This window comes from Heterodontus francisci, chromosome 10 (assembly GCF_036365525.1).
Source record: "Heterodontus francisci isolate sHetFra1 chromosome 10, sHetFra1.hap1, whole genome shotgun sequence".
In the NCBI taxonomy this organism is placed as follows: domain Eukaryota; kingdom Metazoa; phylum Chordata; class Chondrichthyes; order Heterodontiformes; family Heterodontidae; genus Heterodontus; species Heterodontus francisci.
Window position 1 is genome coordinate 42,401,013 of NC_090380.1, and position 15,639 is coordinate 42,416,651.

The 15,639-nt window shown below is 43.3% G+C and overlaps 1 protein-coding gene across 1 annotated transcript in view; it reads right to left on the minus strand.

Annotated features, from left to right (window-relative positions):
* Nucleotides 1–1,603: 1,603 nt before the first annotated feature.
* The window catches only part of LOC137374171 (uncharacterized), a 56,911-nt gene continuing 42,875 nt past the window's right edge, over nt 1,604–15,639 (minus strand). Inside the window, exons 11-12 of the mRNA XM_068039956.1 lie at nt 4,491–4,553; nt 1,604–1,921 (exon numbers count right to left, since the gene is read on the minus strand). Of these exons, the coding sequence (XP_067896057.1) occupies nt 1,874–1,921; nt 4,491–4,553 (111 nt within the window). The 3' untranslated portion in view covers nt 1,604–1,873. The remainder of the gene's footprint in view (nt 1,922–4,490; nt 4,554–15,639) is intronic.

Genomic DNA, 15,639 nt, shown 5'->3' on the forward strand with positions numbered 1-15,639 from the left:
AAGAGAAGTTCCCTGATGAGGACTTTCCGTACTTTGGTCTTCGCTCTTAGACGGGCAAGGTTGAACAACCTGCCACCTGATTTTGCGTGGAGGAAAATTCCTTCTTCTGGACACACACCATACCCCATCAAATCACGCTTCCAGCAGTTAGAGGTGTGGAGCAGCTGCAGAAACTGCTTTCCTCTCTGCAACCCTATCAAGATAGGCACTGAATCTTCGATATATAAGTGTTAAACGAAACTGTAATTAAATAAGAAACATCGCCCATGTGTGTTATAGTCCTGCAGCTTTTTGCAAAGCAACTGGGGCTGTGCAAAGGTAGATTTCCAGCAGGTAGGATTTGGTTTTGTCAGTACATTGAATGCCCAATTAAACTCAGCACTGCTTAATCTTCAAATGCATTTTTTAGGCTGGCCTAAATTGTGCACATTATGCACAAGAGTTTAATTTTAATTAATTTATTTTATTCAATTCATGGGATGTGGGTGTTGCTGGCAATGCTAGCATTTATTGCCCATTCCTAATTGCCCTTGAGAAGATTGTGGTGACAGCTGAGTGGCTTGTGAGGCCATTTCAGAGGGCAGCTAAGAGTCAATCACATTGTTACATAGAGGTCACACTACAAGCAGCCTGGGTAAGGACAGCAGGTTTCCTACCAGTTAGTTGTGTTTTTATGACAATCCAAAAGGTCACCATTATCAATAATACCATTCTCCAGATTTATTTAATTAACTGAATTCAAATTCTCAAGCTCCGTGGTGGGATTTGAACTCACATTGTTATGAGCCCAGGCTTCTGGATTATTAATCCATTAGCATAACCATTATGTTAGCATAACCTATAAAACTAAACCCCAAAATGAGATTGTAACTTCAAAATCACTCTCATCTATTGGTTTTCACATTGAGAAGTCAAGATTTATTTTGTTTTTTGGCAAGTTATTTTTATGGGCATTGGGTTTGCAGATACTGTAAGTTCTGACATGTCTACACCCTCCTATCAAAAGGTGGCAAGTGAGAGGTTACTGTCTGACCTTACTCACCCAGGAAGCAAAGCTGTCCACTGGGAATGTATATCTTGGCTAGTTTTAAATGTACAGTAGGTACCCAGTTTTCCAATATGCACTCCCACTGAACACAGCTCCTGATTGGAAGCTCCTCCAATACCTCTGCTTTTTAAGGCAGTGAGTAGCTGAGCCATACAGATCATCAAGGTCCCAGATTTGATCCTTAGTCTATGCTGGCACAGCAATAGAAGCACTTAGAACTGGTCTCAGCACCTCAGATTAGGGTGGGGAAAATGGCCAGAATTGTAACAAGAATTCCTGTTGTAGATTGCTGGATGTGTGCAAGTGTAGACATTGAGTAAAGTCAAATAGCCCCCTGGCACATACTGTTAAGGATCACATATGGTTAATGTCCATTTGCAGAAGGTACCAGAAAGTGCCCAGGTGCCTTAAAGCCAAATCTAACAAAGGTTCAAATCACAAAACTGATTGTAAAATGGAGGAAGAAAAGCAAAATAGAGACAAAACGCAAAACCAGCAAATGTAAAGCAAACATGACATGCAAAAAAAAATTTTTTCAGATATTTAATTGTCTTTCAGAAAACCCTGAAGTTATCACGGCAACATTTTAACAACAAAAACAAGTCAACAAATATAGGTGACCTGATTTTCTTGGTTTTTCCTGGGAAATGAGATATTACCTCAACCAATCATCTGTGGTTATTGTTCACTTGCCTTAAGTCCTCTATTTGTGCACATGATATTAGAGTAATGGAAGCAATGAGAAGACTTGATTAAAAATCAAAACACGTCAAATCCTGCAGAATGCTTAGAATGCTTTCATAGCACAATGTGCTGGAGTGCAGTTTATTCCACACAGATTTCTTTGTCACGCATCCAGATCAATGCCTGTACCTATTATGGAGCAGAAATACCCAGTTATCAAATATGTATTGTGAATTTCTCTGATTGTTCCCACTCTAGAGCAAGCAAATATCTGACGTACTAAATTTAAAATACATCAACACGTTCTGTGCTATACAGTTCAGTTCCTGAGATAAAATACAGAGGTCATAACAGTGCATAGAAATATTATCACAATTCAACAAAAACTTGTAACACTAAGAATTCTTGAAGCAAATATCATCAACATTTTGTGACAGAATCCATAAGGAATAAAAGTAACCACAGGATTGCTTCCCCAGCCATGTGCTAGAATAGGAAAGGAAGATTAAGTAATTCAATATATTGAAGGGGAGGCAGTGGCGTAGTGGTATTTTCACTGGACTAGTAACCCAGAGACCCAGGGTATTGCTGTGGGGACATGGGTTCAAATCCCACCACAGCAGAAGGTGGAATTTGAATTCAATTAATAAATCTGGAATTAAAAAGCTAATCTAATGATGGCCATGAAACCATTGTCGATTGTTGTAAAAGCCCATCTGGTTCACTAATATCCTTTAGGGAAGGAAATCTGCTGCCCTTACCTGGTCTGACCTACATGTGACTCCAGACCCACAGCAATGTGGTTGACTCTTACATGCCCTCTGAAATGGCCTAGCAAGCCACTCAGTTAGGGCAATTAGGGATGGACAACAAATGCTGGCCTGGCCAGCGACACCCACATCCCATGAATGAATAAAAAAAATTCAATATATTGCTAAAGGTGTGTTGTCAGGAAGAGGGATTCAATTTTGTTGGCCTAGTTCTGGGACAGATAGGAGCTGTTCTGCAAAGATGGGTTACATTTGAACAGGAAAGATGCTAATGCACTGTCAAAACAGTTAAATAGGGAAATGACAAAGCATTTAAACTAGGAAGGGAGAGGGGAACTGGGAAAATAAAACCAATCAGGATCAGCTGATAGGAAAGAGAGAGATAGATGAGGATAATATTCATGCAGAAAGCAATTTAGCAAGAAGGATATGGAGTGAATGGACTAGTTTTAAATGAGGCAATGACTGAAGTATAGGGGGTAGACCAAAAAATGGGAAAAAGAGTAGTGCCAAATAAAGCAAAACAGTTCAAGTGCATATATTGCAATTTACAAATAAGAGAAATAAGCATGGTGAGCTTGAAGCAAGTATTTTACAGGAAGATCTACACTTACTACAATTAACAGAAACCTGGTTACAAACTGGACAAGAATAGAAAATATACATATCAAGATATAATTTAATTAGAAATTCTAAAGAGGGTGGCAATATTGCTAAAAGAGGGGAAACATTCTGTCGATAGGGTTGATGTAAATATAGTCACTTTAGTTGGAGCTTAAAGAGAAAAAAGAGCTTGTTACATTAGAATGGGTGTATTACAGACTTCCCAATTGTGGGAAGAAAATAAAAGGAAATTTGCAGTTAGATTAGACCAATGAGTAGGAATAACAAAATTATTGTTCTGGAAGATTTTAATTATCAATTTATTGGTTGGGATAGAAAAACCCAATGGAAAATATAAGAAATAGGAAAATAAGTGAAAAAAGGATAAAGAAAGGTAAGATTGAGTATGAGGGAAGAAAATTCTAAAACATTAAAAGGAACAGTAAAGTATTTTAACAGTATATCAGTAAAAGGGAATTCTTAAAAATGAGGTGAGACCTCTGAGAGGAGAAGACTGTCAGTCTGTCGATGATGATCAAAAATTTGCAGAGGCTTTTACAAAGAGGATATCTGACAGGAGGTGAATCCTGAAGTGGTTGACAGCGAGATAAGTGATATTATGATGGATAAAAGGAAATTCTTCGCTAAGCATGTCTAGGCATCCCTGTTCAATGGAACTAAACAAGACAACCAACATTCTCCGTTGGGCTAAGCTAAAAGAAGACAAGCACCAAGGGCCATTGGATACATCCGAGGATACTGAGGAAGACAAGGGAGAACATTGCTGAGCCCCATAAAATTATATGTCAGAACTGATTTGGGTGCGTGTGCTTGCTAGAGGGCTGGAAAGTGTCCGATGCAGTATCCGTTATTAAAAAGAATGTGGTAATGACAGGCCAGATAATTTAACATCTATGGTAGAGAAAATTCTAGAGTCTCAAATGAAAGATGAAGTTACCGGATACAACTCCACAGGAGCTGACTACTGTTCATTACTTCCGTCTAATGGACTTTCCTAATGTGTAGGCCTGGCTGCTGAATGGTGAGTGGCCTAATCAACCCTGGAGTAACATAAAACCCAAGCCCAGTCCTCTGTTTGCCCAACAACCGTGGGTGTGCATTATCCAGCAATCAGCAAGTGGAAAACCTGGGAAATTTTCCCCTTTTAATCGAGGGACAATTACGTCAATTATACCTAAAGCTGCCCCATTGAAGCCTAGTAACTCAGTACAGATCAAGGGAACTAATTGGGGACTTCCTGGCCTGTTTGCCTCAGTTCCATACCTCACAGTATATTTACCCACTGAGGCATCAGGACAACCCAGGTCAACAGTGCTTCAATTTATAAAGATATGTTTGCAAATCTTTTATGATGTTTCTCATACCTGATGTAGCATGAACTCAAGGGGGTCATCTGGTTTCTCATATACCAGATTTTCAGTCATTCTCTGTAAAATAAAGCATATTTAAAATCCTGTAGCATTTGTTTATAACATTAACATTTGAAATTCAGTCTGACAAACCATGGGCTGGATTTTATTTTCCCACTGCTGGGAGTGGCGGTGGGTGAAAAAAATGGGAGTCCGCACATGCGGACTGTGCACCGCTGCCATCTAGGGCGTGGCAGCTCATTTAAATATGCAGGGCAACCGACCCCCCCCCCTCCCCACCCCCAACCCCAATCACATGGTGGGGGCAGCTTCGGCAACGCCGTGAATGGCACCAGCTGTCTCTGCGCAGGCGCTGCCGCCATTTTTAAAGGGCTGCCAGCTCTGCTGAGACAATGCAGAGTTGCCCCCATCCCCACTACACTAAAAATAAATGTTAGGCTCGTTTCCACCCACCCCCCCGCATCCCCCCTCCCCCAATACACTGAAATTGCAGATTTGAGCCCTTCTTCCTGGAACTGCACAAAGTACATGGTTGACCCCTCTTTCCCCGCCCCCCCTCCAACTGCACATTCCCCCCACACTAAAAATGCAGAGTTGAACCCCCCCCCCCCACTACATTAAAAATGCTCTGATCCCCCCTTCCCCACCTCAGTGGCATCAGCTTTCCTTGGATGGGAAAGTGAAGGCGCATGTGTGCCGTATGTCACACTGAAGATCTGGAACTGAAGGAAAGATCGCAGGGAATTGGATTTAAATGTATGCATAGAGTTTATTTAAATATTTAAAGTCAGGTTCTGTTGACGAGTGGCGGAGGGGCTGCTGCGGAGCCTTGCTGCCGCTGGGAAGATCGGGCCCGGCAATCCTGGCGTGCGCTGTGTGGCGGCCGCTGCCACTCTGATCTCCCGCCCCCCCACCCCTTCACCATGGAGCCCGACATCGGGCACTCTACAAAATTCAGCCCTACAAGTGCTCTCACTTGAGCTATTTGGAATTTTACAAGTTTATTATAATTTATTTTACAAGTGTTAAATAATAAAAATGTCTTTGCTTTATAAAAGATAGTGTATTTGGTCAGCTAACTAATTGCAGGTATGTATAATTTACACAGTGAAACCAACCATGCTCTAATCCATTCATCTAATTAGTTATCCCTTTACCTATACATTTAGCTCACTGAAATTTTTTTTTGCTTGCTGTCATATTTTACTTTTGATTTAAATTGAATATACATGTTACCAATAGGTGGAAACTGGTGTAGGTGTCTTCCACTTTTTGGGCTGAATTTTACCAGCCCCTTGATGCCACCGGGTCGCAGCACAGGGGCCAGTACAATTCAGTGGGGAGAGGCCTGCCTCGACCTGCGCCGTCGATAATGGCCCACCACAAATTATCGGCGGCGCAGGGACCTCGGTGCGGCCCCCCCCCCCCCCCACCGCACAGCGGCAGCACCTCAATTAGAATATGTTAAATGGTACTTACCTCTGCAGGTTATGCAGCCCAGCACTCCTCAATGCACACTTCCTGATTTTACTTTGAACGGGTGGCTGTCACGTGCCGTCCCGTTCACAATTTGAAAAGCCGGGGGTCATTGGAGGCAGAAGGTTTCGTGACTGAAGGTAGGTTCCGTTGTCAGAGGACTCATTCTGCATTCTGAAAGGGAGGAGTGGGGGGGGGGGGGTAATTACAGGGGTCTCATTCTGCAAACTGGAAGGGAGGATGGAGGGGAGATTACAGGGGTCTTACTTTGCATACTGGAAGGGGAGGAGGGAAGGGGAGGAGGGAAGGGGGAATCACAGGGGTCTCGCTCTACAGACTGGAAGGGAAGAGGGGGATTACAGGGGTCACAGCTTTGCATTCTTAAAGGGAGGAGGGAGGGAATCTGTGATTACTGGAGGGAAAGCTCTGCAAGCATAAAGGGAGATACTGTGCACCTTTTCTCCGTAAACAGTGTATGCTCTGCATTTGTTTGTGTTTGTGAAGGAGCAATGGCACTCTAGTCACCCTGTGTGAGGGAAGGGTGCCAGAAAGCACAGGAGCATAAAGGTTATATGGATGGTGGGGCAATCAATACAGCTGGTAAGATATTGATGTGGTCATGCTGTGCCACTCAGTGTTGGCCAAGATGGGCACGCCACAGTTAATCCACGAAAGCAGCTGATGTACCCATCAACACCAATCCCTGCCCTGTTAGGAACCTTCGAATACATGAAGGGTTCAACATTATTTATCATGGAAATAGGTACGGCTCATCCTACATTGTGTGATCCTCTGCTCCTGAGGATCTGTATGCGCCAGAGGCAAAATCAACAGGCAGGTGCGATCCATGTCGAGGCCCCCAGTCATGAGTAGCAGCCCCCAAGGGGAGCCCGCCATTACAGTCGCCGTGCATCTACAGGCCTACATGACATGCCACCAGATGTCAGAGCACCAGTGTCAGAGGCAATTGCGCATGTAGAGAGGGTGGTGACATGTCTCTGTGCCCTGCTCAAAGATGACCTGCAGCCCACGGGCTACGGTGGACATCCTATGCCTTTGGTCCTCATAGTGACAGCAGTTCTCACCTATGCAGCTTTTCAGCGGCCCACCAGAGACCTTTGTGGGGTCACACAGTCAGCAGTGCACCGCTGCATCAAGGAGCTCACTGATGCCCTGCACCGGAGGGCCAGTGAGTATGTCCGCTTCAGGACGGACTCTCACAGCCCGGCCCGGTTTTGGCACCATTGCCGGAGAATCATAGGTTGTAATGTTCATAGACTGCACTCGTGGCCATCAGGTCTCCCGCCAGGCTACCACCTGCAGACGTCACCATTAAAGGAATCCTTTCAATCTAGGTGAAAGGTATGTTATCACTGCAGATACTTCATTCAAATCTGTGACCGCTTCTCAAGCAGCTGCCATGACACCTGGGACCTGCACCAGTCCCAGCTACCACCACTGTTCACTGAACTGGCTCAGGTGGAGGGGTGGCTTCTTGGAGATAAGGGCTATCCTTTGTTGACATGGCTCCCAACACCAGTGAGAGACCCCACCACTGCTGCAGAGGAGAGATACAACGGCAGCCACTGAGCTACAAGAGCCACCATTGAGCGGGAGATCGGCATGCTGAAAGAGTGCTTCCAACGCCTGGATGGATAGGGTGATACCAAGTACTACGGGCCAAAAAGGCCAGCTCCTTTCTTTGCTGCTCTGCACAACTATGAGCCCTATAGGGGCCAGGCCTGGCATGATGAGGAGTGGCATCAACAGGATTCCTCCTCGGACTATGAGGACGCTGAAGACTTACAACATGAAAGACGCATGGGAGGACAGATGGCACCCAGGCTCTGCATGCAGGGCTAGCAGTGAGCTAGGGATGTATGGCAGTGGCTTATCAGACAAAGGCTGTCTGCTCCATAGGAACCAACATGAGCTCTGCAAGCATCACCCTCGCTCTGCAGCATTCCTGTGTAAACTATTAGAGGCAGCAGCTGACTAAGCCAATGTCCATGTCACTGCATCCGTGGAGACGCTCATGAGTAATGGTGGCATGGAAATGATGTAATTGCATACATTGGCTCTCCTGAAGGGTTAACGGTGCAAAGGGATGTGATATTGCCGCTACATGCTGGCACACATCATTCACGCAGAGAAAAGGACACACATGTTGGTGAGAAACATTTAGTGAAAGACGTATTTACATTGCTGTGACACCCATGCATTCCCATTTGTGTCAGTGTGTTCTCTGTAAACGGAGAGGTTGCCCCTTCTCGGTGCAACCTCTGCGCTAGGAGCCTGACTGGAGGAAGGCTGCTGATCTGAATGCCCTATGGTTGTGGATGACTTTGGTTCTCATACCCTGTGCACACGAGGCCTAGAGGGCCCTGGCTGGCTGGGGGAGTGCTCGTCCATCACCTCCCGTCATTGGACCCTCTGACGACGGATGGCCCCACGGCTATTCACCTCCTCTGTCATCTCCAGCCAGACTGCCTTGTTCAAGCGGGAGGGCCTCTTACTGTCGCTAGAGAAAATGACCTCCCACCTTGCTTGCACAGCTTGGAGGAGAGTGAGCAGGGAGGCATCACTGAACTGTGGGGCCACCCTAGAGCACCCCTCTGCCATCCTCAGCTTTTGGTGTAGTCCTTTAAATGCAAAAGTGACTCCACCGTGTAACTGCTCTAAATTCTAGCTGCAAGGTCTGTCTTGCACACGTTTAAAAACCAGTGCAGGACTAGTCAGGAAATCCGTGCTGTTGTCATGGTTTTTCAACTATTACACATTAACACATGTTCATGAACACTTTGCTTCTGCAGCAGCTGATCATATTTATTGGTGTAATATTTCTAGGTGGCAATGCAGCCAGAATATGACCATATTTTCCTTTTTTTTTAACAAAGATCACATCACTGCAGTTACATGTATTTTCACATAAGTTAGTAGAGAAATGAATACAGATTCCAAATGCATATTAGTCTGCGGCTTTTCACAGTCAGATGATTAGATGCTCATAGTAGGTAATTATTCTTCAATTATGGTTTTATTTCTGTTGTGTATTTGCATTTTATGGTACATTTAAGTCTCACATCCTGGAATGTGCAAAATTAAGATTATTCACCCAGGTGCGGCACGCCTACACAAAGGAATGTTACACTTGAGTGGAAGAAAAAGATCGCAACTTCATAGGACAGTGGGACACAGCAGGGTAAGTATGTGACGGCAAAGCAGTAAGTGTTGGGGAAACTCAGCAAGTCAGGCAGCATCTGTGGAGACAGAAGCAGAGATAACTTTCAGGTCTGTGAACTTGGTCAAGTTAACTCTGCTTCTCTCTCCACAGATGCTGCCTGAACTGCTGAATTTCTCCAGCACTTTCTGCTTTGCTGCCAGAGTGCCAGCATCCCCACTCTTCAACAGTGACGTAAGTATTTGACAGCTGTCAGGAAGCAGGTGCTGGGGCGCTTTAAATAGGGCCCCAGCACCTGCTGCACAGCTGTCAAAATGTCTCTCACTGCACTGAATGTCCCGCCTCTCCACATGTAATATGGCGGGGGGGATGGCGGCTCGCAGCAGTGATGCTAATGAGCCCCTGCATGTAACATCATGGGGGCTTGCGGCAGCCACTAAATGCAGGAACCCCGCTGAGTTTAAAGGGCGCTGCAGTGCGGTGCCTGAATAAAATTCAGCTCTTCATCTTCCAACTGACTGCAGATAGTGTTTTAAAAATTGTGTTTTAGTCCCTGAGTGTTTACAGGTCAAATAAACAAATGAAAGTTTTTCTCATAGGTTAAAAAAAAGAAAGTGAACTATTAAACAATATCTGAAAATGTTTGTAACCTCACCTACTCACGTATTCATACTCAAGCACACACACAAGAAAAGATAAAGGGCTGAATTTGACTAGCCCCTCAACACCTTGGGTCGTGGCAGGGGGGCCCGTAAAATTCAGCGGGAAGAGGCCCGTCTCGACCCCCGACGGCAAGAAGGGCCCGCCGCATATTACAGGCAGCGGGGGTACCTCGGTGCAGCCCCCCACCCCCCAACCACTGCCAGGTGGCAGGCCTTCATCTAAATATGCAAATTAACATTAATTAGATGTAAATTGACCTACCTGGAGGTGGCGGCTGTCCCACACCGATTTTGCCACCGCCGAACGCAGCTCGTGTGCCTTCGAAACTCCATACAGAGTTTCGAGGCGAGAACCTGGTGGGGAGAGGGGAAGGAATAAAATTTTCAGGTCGGTAGTGGTGAGGGAGCGGGCGAAACAATTTTTATTGGCTGTGGGGATGGTGGGAAGGGGTTGAGGGTCAAAAGGAAACATTTTGGGTGGAAAATTCCAGAGACTAATAAAATTTTATTATGGGGGGATAGGGCAATTAATGTATCAATTATGCATTGGGGGTGATGGGAGTTGTGATTTACAGTTGAAATAACATTTTATTTTCATTTCCCTGTGATCAGGACCTTTAAATTTTAAAATGTAACTGAAGGGCTTGAAGCCCTTTAAAAATGGCACCAGCACCTGTGCGGTGGCATCAGACACCGTTGCCGGGGATGCAGTGGCCTCCCACTCTACGTCATCGGGGGCAGCTGCTCCGCCCCCTCTTTTTAAATCAGGCCCCGCACATAATGTTGCGGGGGCTGTGCACCGGTACTTCCATGTCGGAAGGCCGCCGAGTTCAAAACGCGCCGCTGCACAGCGCGGCACGCAAATAAAATCCAACCCCAAGAGTAGAGGGTAGCATGCAACTAGAGTCCAATTGTTGTAAAGAGAGTTCTTGGTTTTCCAGGAGGAATTTTTAACAGTGTTGCAGGCTGAATGTTCCTTGTCTTGGAATTGAAGTGTCGCAGACTCCTTTGGTTAAAACTCAGTCCGAAGTTGGAGGTGGAAGTCTTGGTTCAATTTCTCAGATTTCTCTGCCTCACTAGTTTAAAGATGGTGCTGGCAGGACTCCTTGCCTAGCTGGATCGATCTCACAGCTTTTCTGGCTGGAATGGATTTCGGTCTCTCTCTCAGAGAAGTTACTTTTAAGGTAAAACCTTATCAGGTTTTGGGTTCAGTCAAGTGACTTAAGACGCTGTCACTTGGGGTGTCCATACAATGTCCCAGCATCTGGGGACCATTGTTACATAATGGCACCTGACTGTGGTCCATTTTGATAAATAGGTGTTAATTCACATCTGTTATCTTGGCCTTGGCTTCCGAGTCTCTGCAAAAGCCTTTGCTAGCCCAATTATTGATGATAGGAGTTGTGAGCATGGAATGGGTTGTTTTACGTCAAGGTGCCTCCTCAAGGCAATTCCAGACATTAATAATGGTCCCATTTTTAACAGACATGTTGATTGCAGTAGAGGAGGGGATCACCTGATCTCTCCCTCCATTTTGCCGGGTAGCAAAGTGTCCATTTTCTTGTAGCTTAGTTCAATAGTTTATTTTTATTTCATAATTCCTCCAGTTCATTTCATATTTCATCACTGTTCCCTCTGTAAGTGTGAAACTTCCCCACAAAAAGGGAAAAATGAAATCCTTGGTATTTCATTTTTTTTGTTGTATTTTTTTTAGAAAGAAAGTAAGAAAGATAGCCCGTATCTTCACGCACTCATCCCAAGCATTCCTCAGATTTTCAGTCATGATTTTTTCATAGGCTTCTAATTGCACAGTGTTTAAATTCTGGACAGTGCGTCTGCAATAATGTTGTTCTTCCCAGCTATATGTACAATTTTCAAGTTTAACGGCCGGAGAAGGAAGCTCCATTGGAACAGTTTGGCATTTTTAACTTTGAATTTTTCCAGGAGTGTTAGGGGGGTGTGGTCAGTATAGATTTGAATTTCTCTGTGTCCATTATTTACATAAACTTTGAAATGTTGAATGGCCAGCAGGAGTCCCAATGCCTCCTTCTTTATTGTGGAATATTTGCATTGGTGTTTATTTTTTGAAAAATTGGTCTCTCAAGGCCTGAATCATTATTTTGGAGTAAGACTGCTCCTACTCCTATATTGCTGGCGTCAATAGGACTGAGGTGAGGAGAAACTTCTTCATTCAAAGTGTTATGAATCTTTTAAATTCTCTACCCCAGAGGGTTGTGAATGCTCCATTGTTGCATATATTTAAGGTTGAGAGAGACAGAGTTTTGGTTTCTCAGGGAATCCAGAGATATGGGGAACAGGTGGGCAAGTGGAGTTGAGGCAGAAGATCAGCCAAGATCGTACTTAATGGCAGAGCAGGCTCCTATTTTTTATGTTCTTATGAAATAAGCTGTCCAAATCTAGGCATATATTTAGTTCAATTCTGATTATACTGTGTGGGTTCATACTGGTGAATGTGTTCAAATGACAAAATATTTCACAAGAAGCTTAAGATACATTCATTGCATTCCAGGCTCATAGTAACACCAAGTTAGAATGATCCTCATGTTACAGCCACATGGTATGATGTGGGTGGTTCCCACCGATCAACACCCCACCTGACTACAACAAGTGTATTTGAATTAGAGTTTAGCCCCTTGGTGTTTTATTTTTCAAATAAACACTCAGCAACATGTTTTCCTGTAGGTTTAAAAAACAGATAATCAATTGTTTATTGATCAATACACCTTATCCCAAAATTGACACAACCGCATCCACTCAAACACACACGCACACAAGAAGAAACAGATAGAGAAGGGAAAGAGGAAAGTGGTTTTTAGTGGGGGGAACGGTTATGATAAATCTGTTGAATTCTCTTGAGAATCAAATTCTAGATGGATGCAGGCCTGAGATGATTGTAGATTTCTCTTTTGATTGAAGGTTCTGTTGAAGATGGTGGGTTACTTCTAGTTTTCACTGCTGTTTACTGTAGATGTTATATTTTTTCGGCAGGGCTTGTGCTTCCTGGCTTGGCTGGAACTCAAGCTTTTACAAGTAGCTTCACCTTCTGGGTCAGTCTAGCTTTCTCTCTCTCTCTGGCTGTCTTTTTTTAAGGGAAAACTGTGTCACCTCTCACACCTGGTAAGAGACATTCTCCTCTCTTCTCCATGGTAATTGCACAACGGCCCAGGACGTGGCTACTTCACATCTCTTTTGTTTCAGAAGAAGACATTCAATTCCTGGAATGTTTTTAGGATAAGTGTAAGATGGGTTTCAATAACACCTTTTGGCTTTGATGATTTGTCCTTTGTCAGACAGTTTGAATACGCAAAAGGCCAATCCCCTTTTCTCCAGTGGCCAATTTGGACCATTGTTCACTGTTTAAAATAAAGGTTCATTTTTTTAAAGACAGAGTCCGTTTTTTTCATAACTGTTCAGAGTTAGTCCATGATTGTGTACCATCGCACTTTCGGTATGCATGGCACTAAGAATCAAAAGCAACTGAATGCTGACTGGCAGGCCGGTGTGCAATAAAGTAGATCTGTGTCCTCTGTCTCTGAGACCTGATTTCAGATTCAGTACAAATAGCTGCGTATAAATGTCTTAAATGCAAATATTTCAACAATCTCACCTAGTTCATGGTGAACATGAGTACACAGTGCAAAACTGCTCATAGTTTGATACTGAATTAACATTCAGAGAGTAATAAGATTGATTCTTATGTAAAAGAATTCACACTGGTACAGAAAAGGACTCCTATGAGGTTGATTTTAAGGAACATTGGAGCTTAAATTCCATTGACAGTAATTTGGCTACACTATTGCATTTTGCACTACCAGTGCACTGAGGGAATTTTCATTGATACGGTGCTAATACAATCCCAGTAGTGTTTGCACTCTGTGCTCTGAGTGCAGTGATTAAAGGAAGCATGACTGTGCAGGAACAACTCCTTTAAAGCAGCACTTGCACAGTTCAACCAAATCAGTCATTTTCTGTGGTGTATTTGTGCTGAGATGAGGCAGAAGCTTGCTAATGTCCAGAGGGCAGCCTACATTGTTATATTCCAGAAAGCCAGTTGGTAAAGTATAGTACTGAAGCCAATCTTTACTCAGTCTAACATTTATTTACAGAATGAAGTATTACCAGCAAAGACCTCCCAAATCAACGACACCCTAGTTTCAGTGTCTCTTTGTATCTGCTTAAGTCAATCCCCAATTAATGCCCTCCACCTGCATATAATTAAACACAACTGATGTACAATTAACATACATTGGATGATGTATTGTCGCAGTGCAGCAGTAAAGTTGAAAGCAAACAAAAGGGAACACGTTGATCCAACCCAAAGAAACAAGCATTAGAGGAACGCAAATAAAGCAGAAACAGTCCCATACTGAAGACTAATCTAATCAAAATGTTAGTACAGTTATGACTTTGGGTGGCTGTACCTCTGCAGGACTCTACTTTGTATCAGCTGGCCTTGTGCCAATAACATAATGACACCAAATTGTAATCCCAGTGATCCTTAATGTCAACCTCACAAGAGCACCCAACATGTCCCCAAATTAATACACTAATGGACTTGTGTAACGGAACATGGCAATCCTTCTGTATCTCCTCCCCATCCCATTGGAAAACCCAGGACATATGGCATCCAATCCTGATGTTCTCCTCCATCTGTGCTCATGAGAAGAATTTCAGCCCCACTACTGGAACTGAGTAGTCAGAGCTTTCTGTACCATCCACTCTGCTGTGTACAACCTAAAACTTCAGACACACTCATTGCATTCCAGGCTTATAACAACACCAAGTTAGAATGATCTTAAGAATCAAAAGCAACCAGAAAATACTTTGTGCTGACCAGAAGTTGAAAAGGCCTACATTTCCAGGCACTGATATATTTAGCTTTGATGAGCACAAAAATTACACAGGTGGATCTGGCTTTGAATCAGATGTCTTGCACCATTCCAAATACCCGAAATAGTTCCTTAACTTTGACATTTAGAAGACACTCTAGCTTGTTTTTATTGTTATGACCCATAAATCCTCAGCGTGATAGATGAAGGCTAAACAGAATTTTAAATCACTCTGAAGTTAATTGTAAAAAAATTCAAGGTAACCTAATACAAATGTATTTATCTAATTATTTATTTATTTAATTCAAATGTACTTGCTTTTGAAACATAGGCAATCGTTTGTGGGCAGAGATTTTTGCTTTTTAGTTCAATGTCATTTGTGACTTTGTTATGTGCATCTATCCACTGGATTGATTGCTGGGAATGAAGCGTTGTCCTATGAGGAGAGATTGAGTAAAATGTGCCTATATTTTCTGGAGTTCAGATTAATGAGAGGTGCTCTCATTGAAATATATAAAATTCTTAGAGGGCTTGACAAGGTAGATGCTGAGAGGTTGTTTCCATGCTGGAGAGTCTAGAAAAGGGGCCGGCAACCTAGAGCTCTGGAGCCACATGAAACTCTTTAACATCTCATTTGCAGCTCCTATTTTTTTCCAGTTGGATCGCATTATCATGAAAAAAAGCCTAAAAATTAAGTAAGAGTTTTAAAGTTTTTATTGTGGGGATAAAAGGCTAATCATTATGCTGCATTTTATGGTTTCAATTAACTATTTTAATGAAAAATATCATCGTGCTCTAAACATTTCCAGTGGTATAGCTACACCATGGTGATAGATAATGCCTTTGGTTTGAGGAACAGGTTTTATGGTCGCAACCATTATTGTTTCTAATATAGCTGAGACGATAAATTATTCTGAATGTGCTATTAGAAGTTTTTTTATCACAAGAATCAATAGCTGAAAAAATTGTTTTAA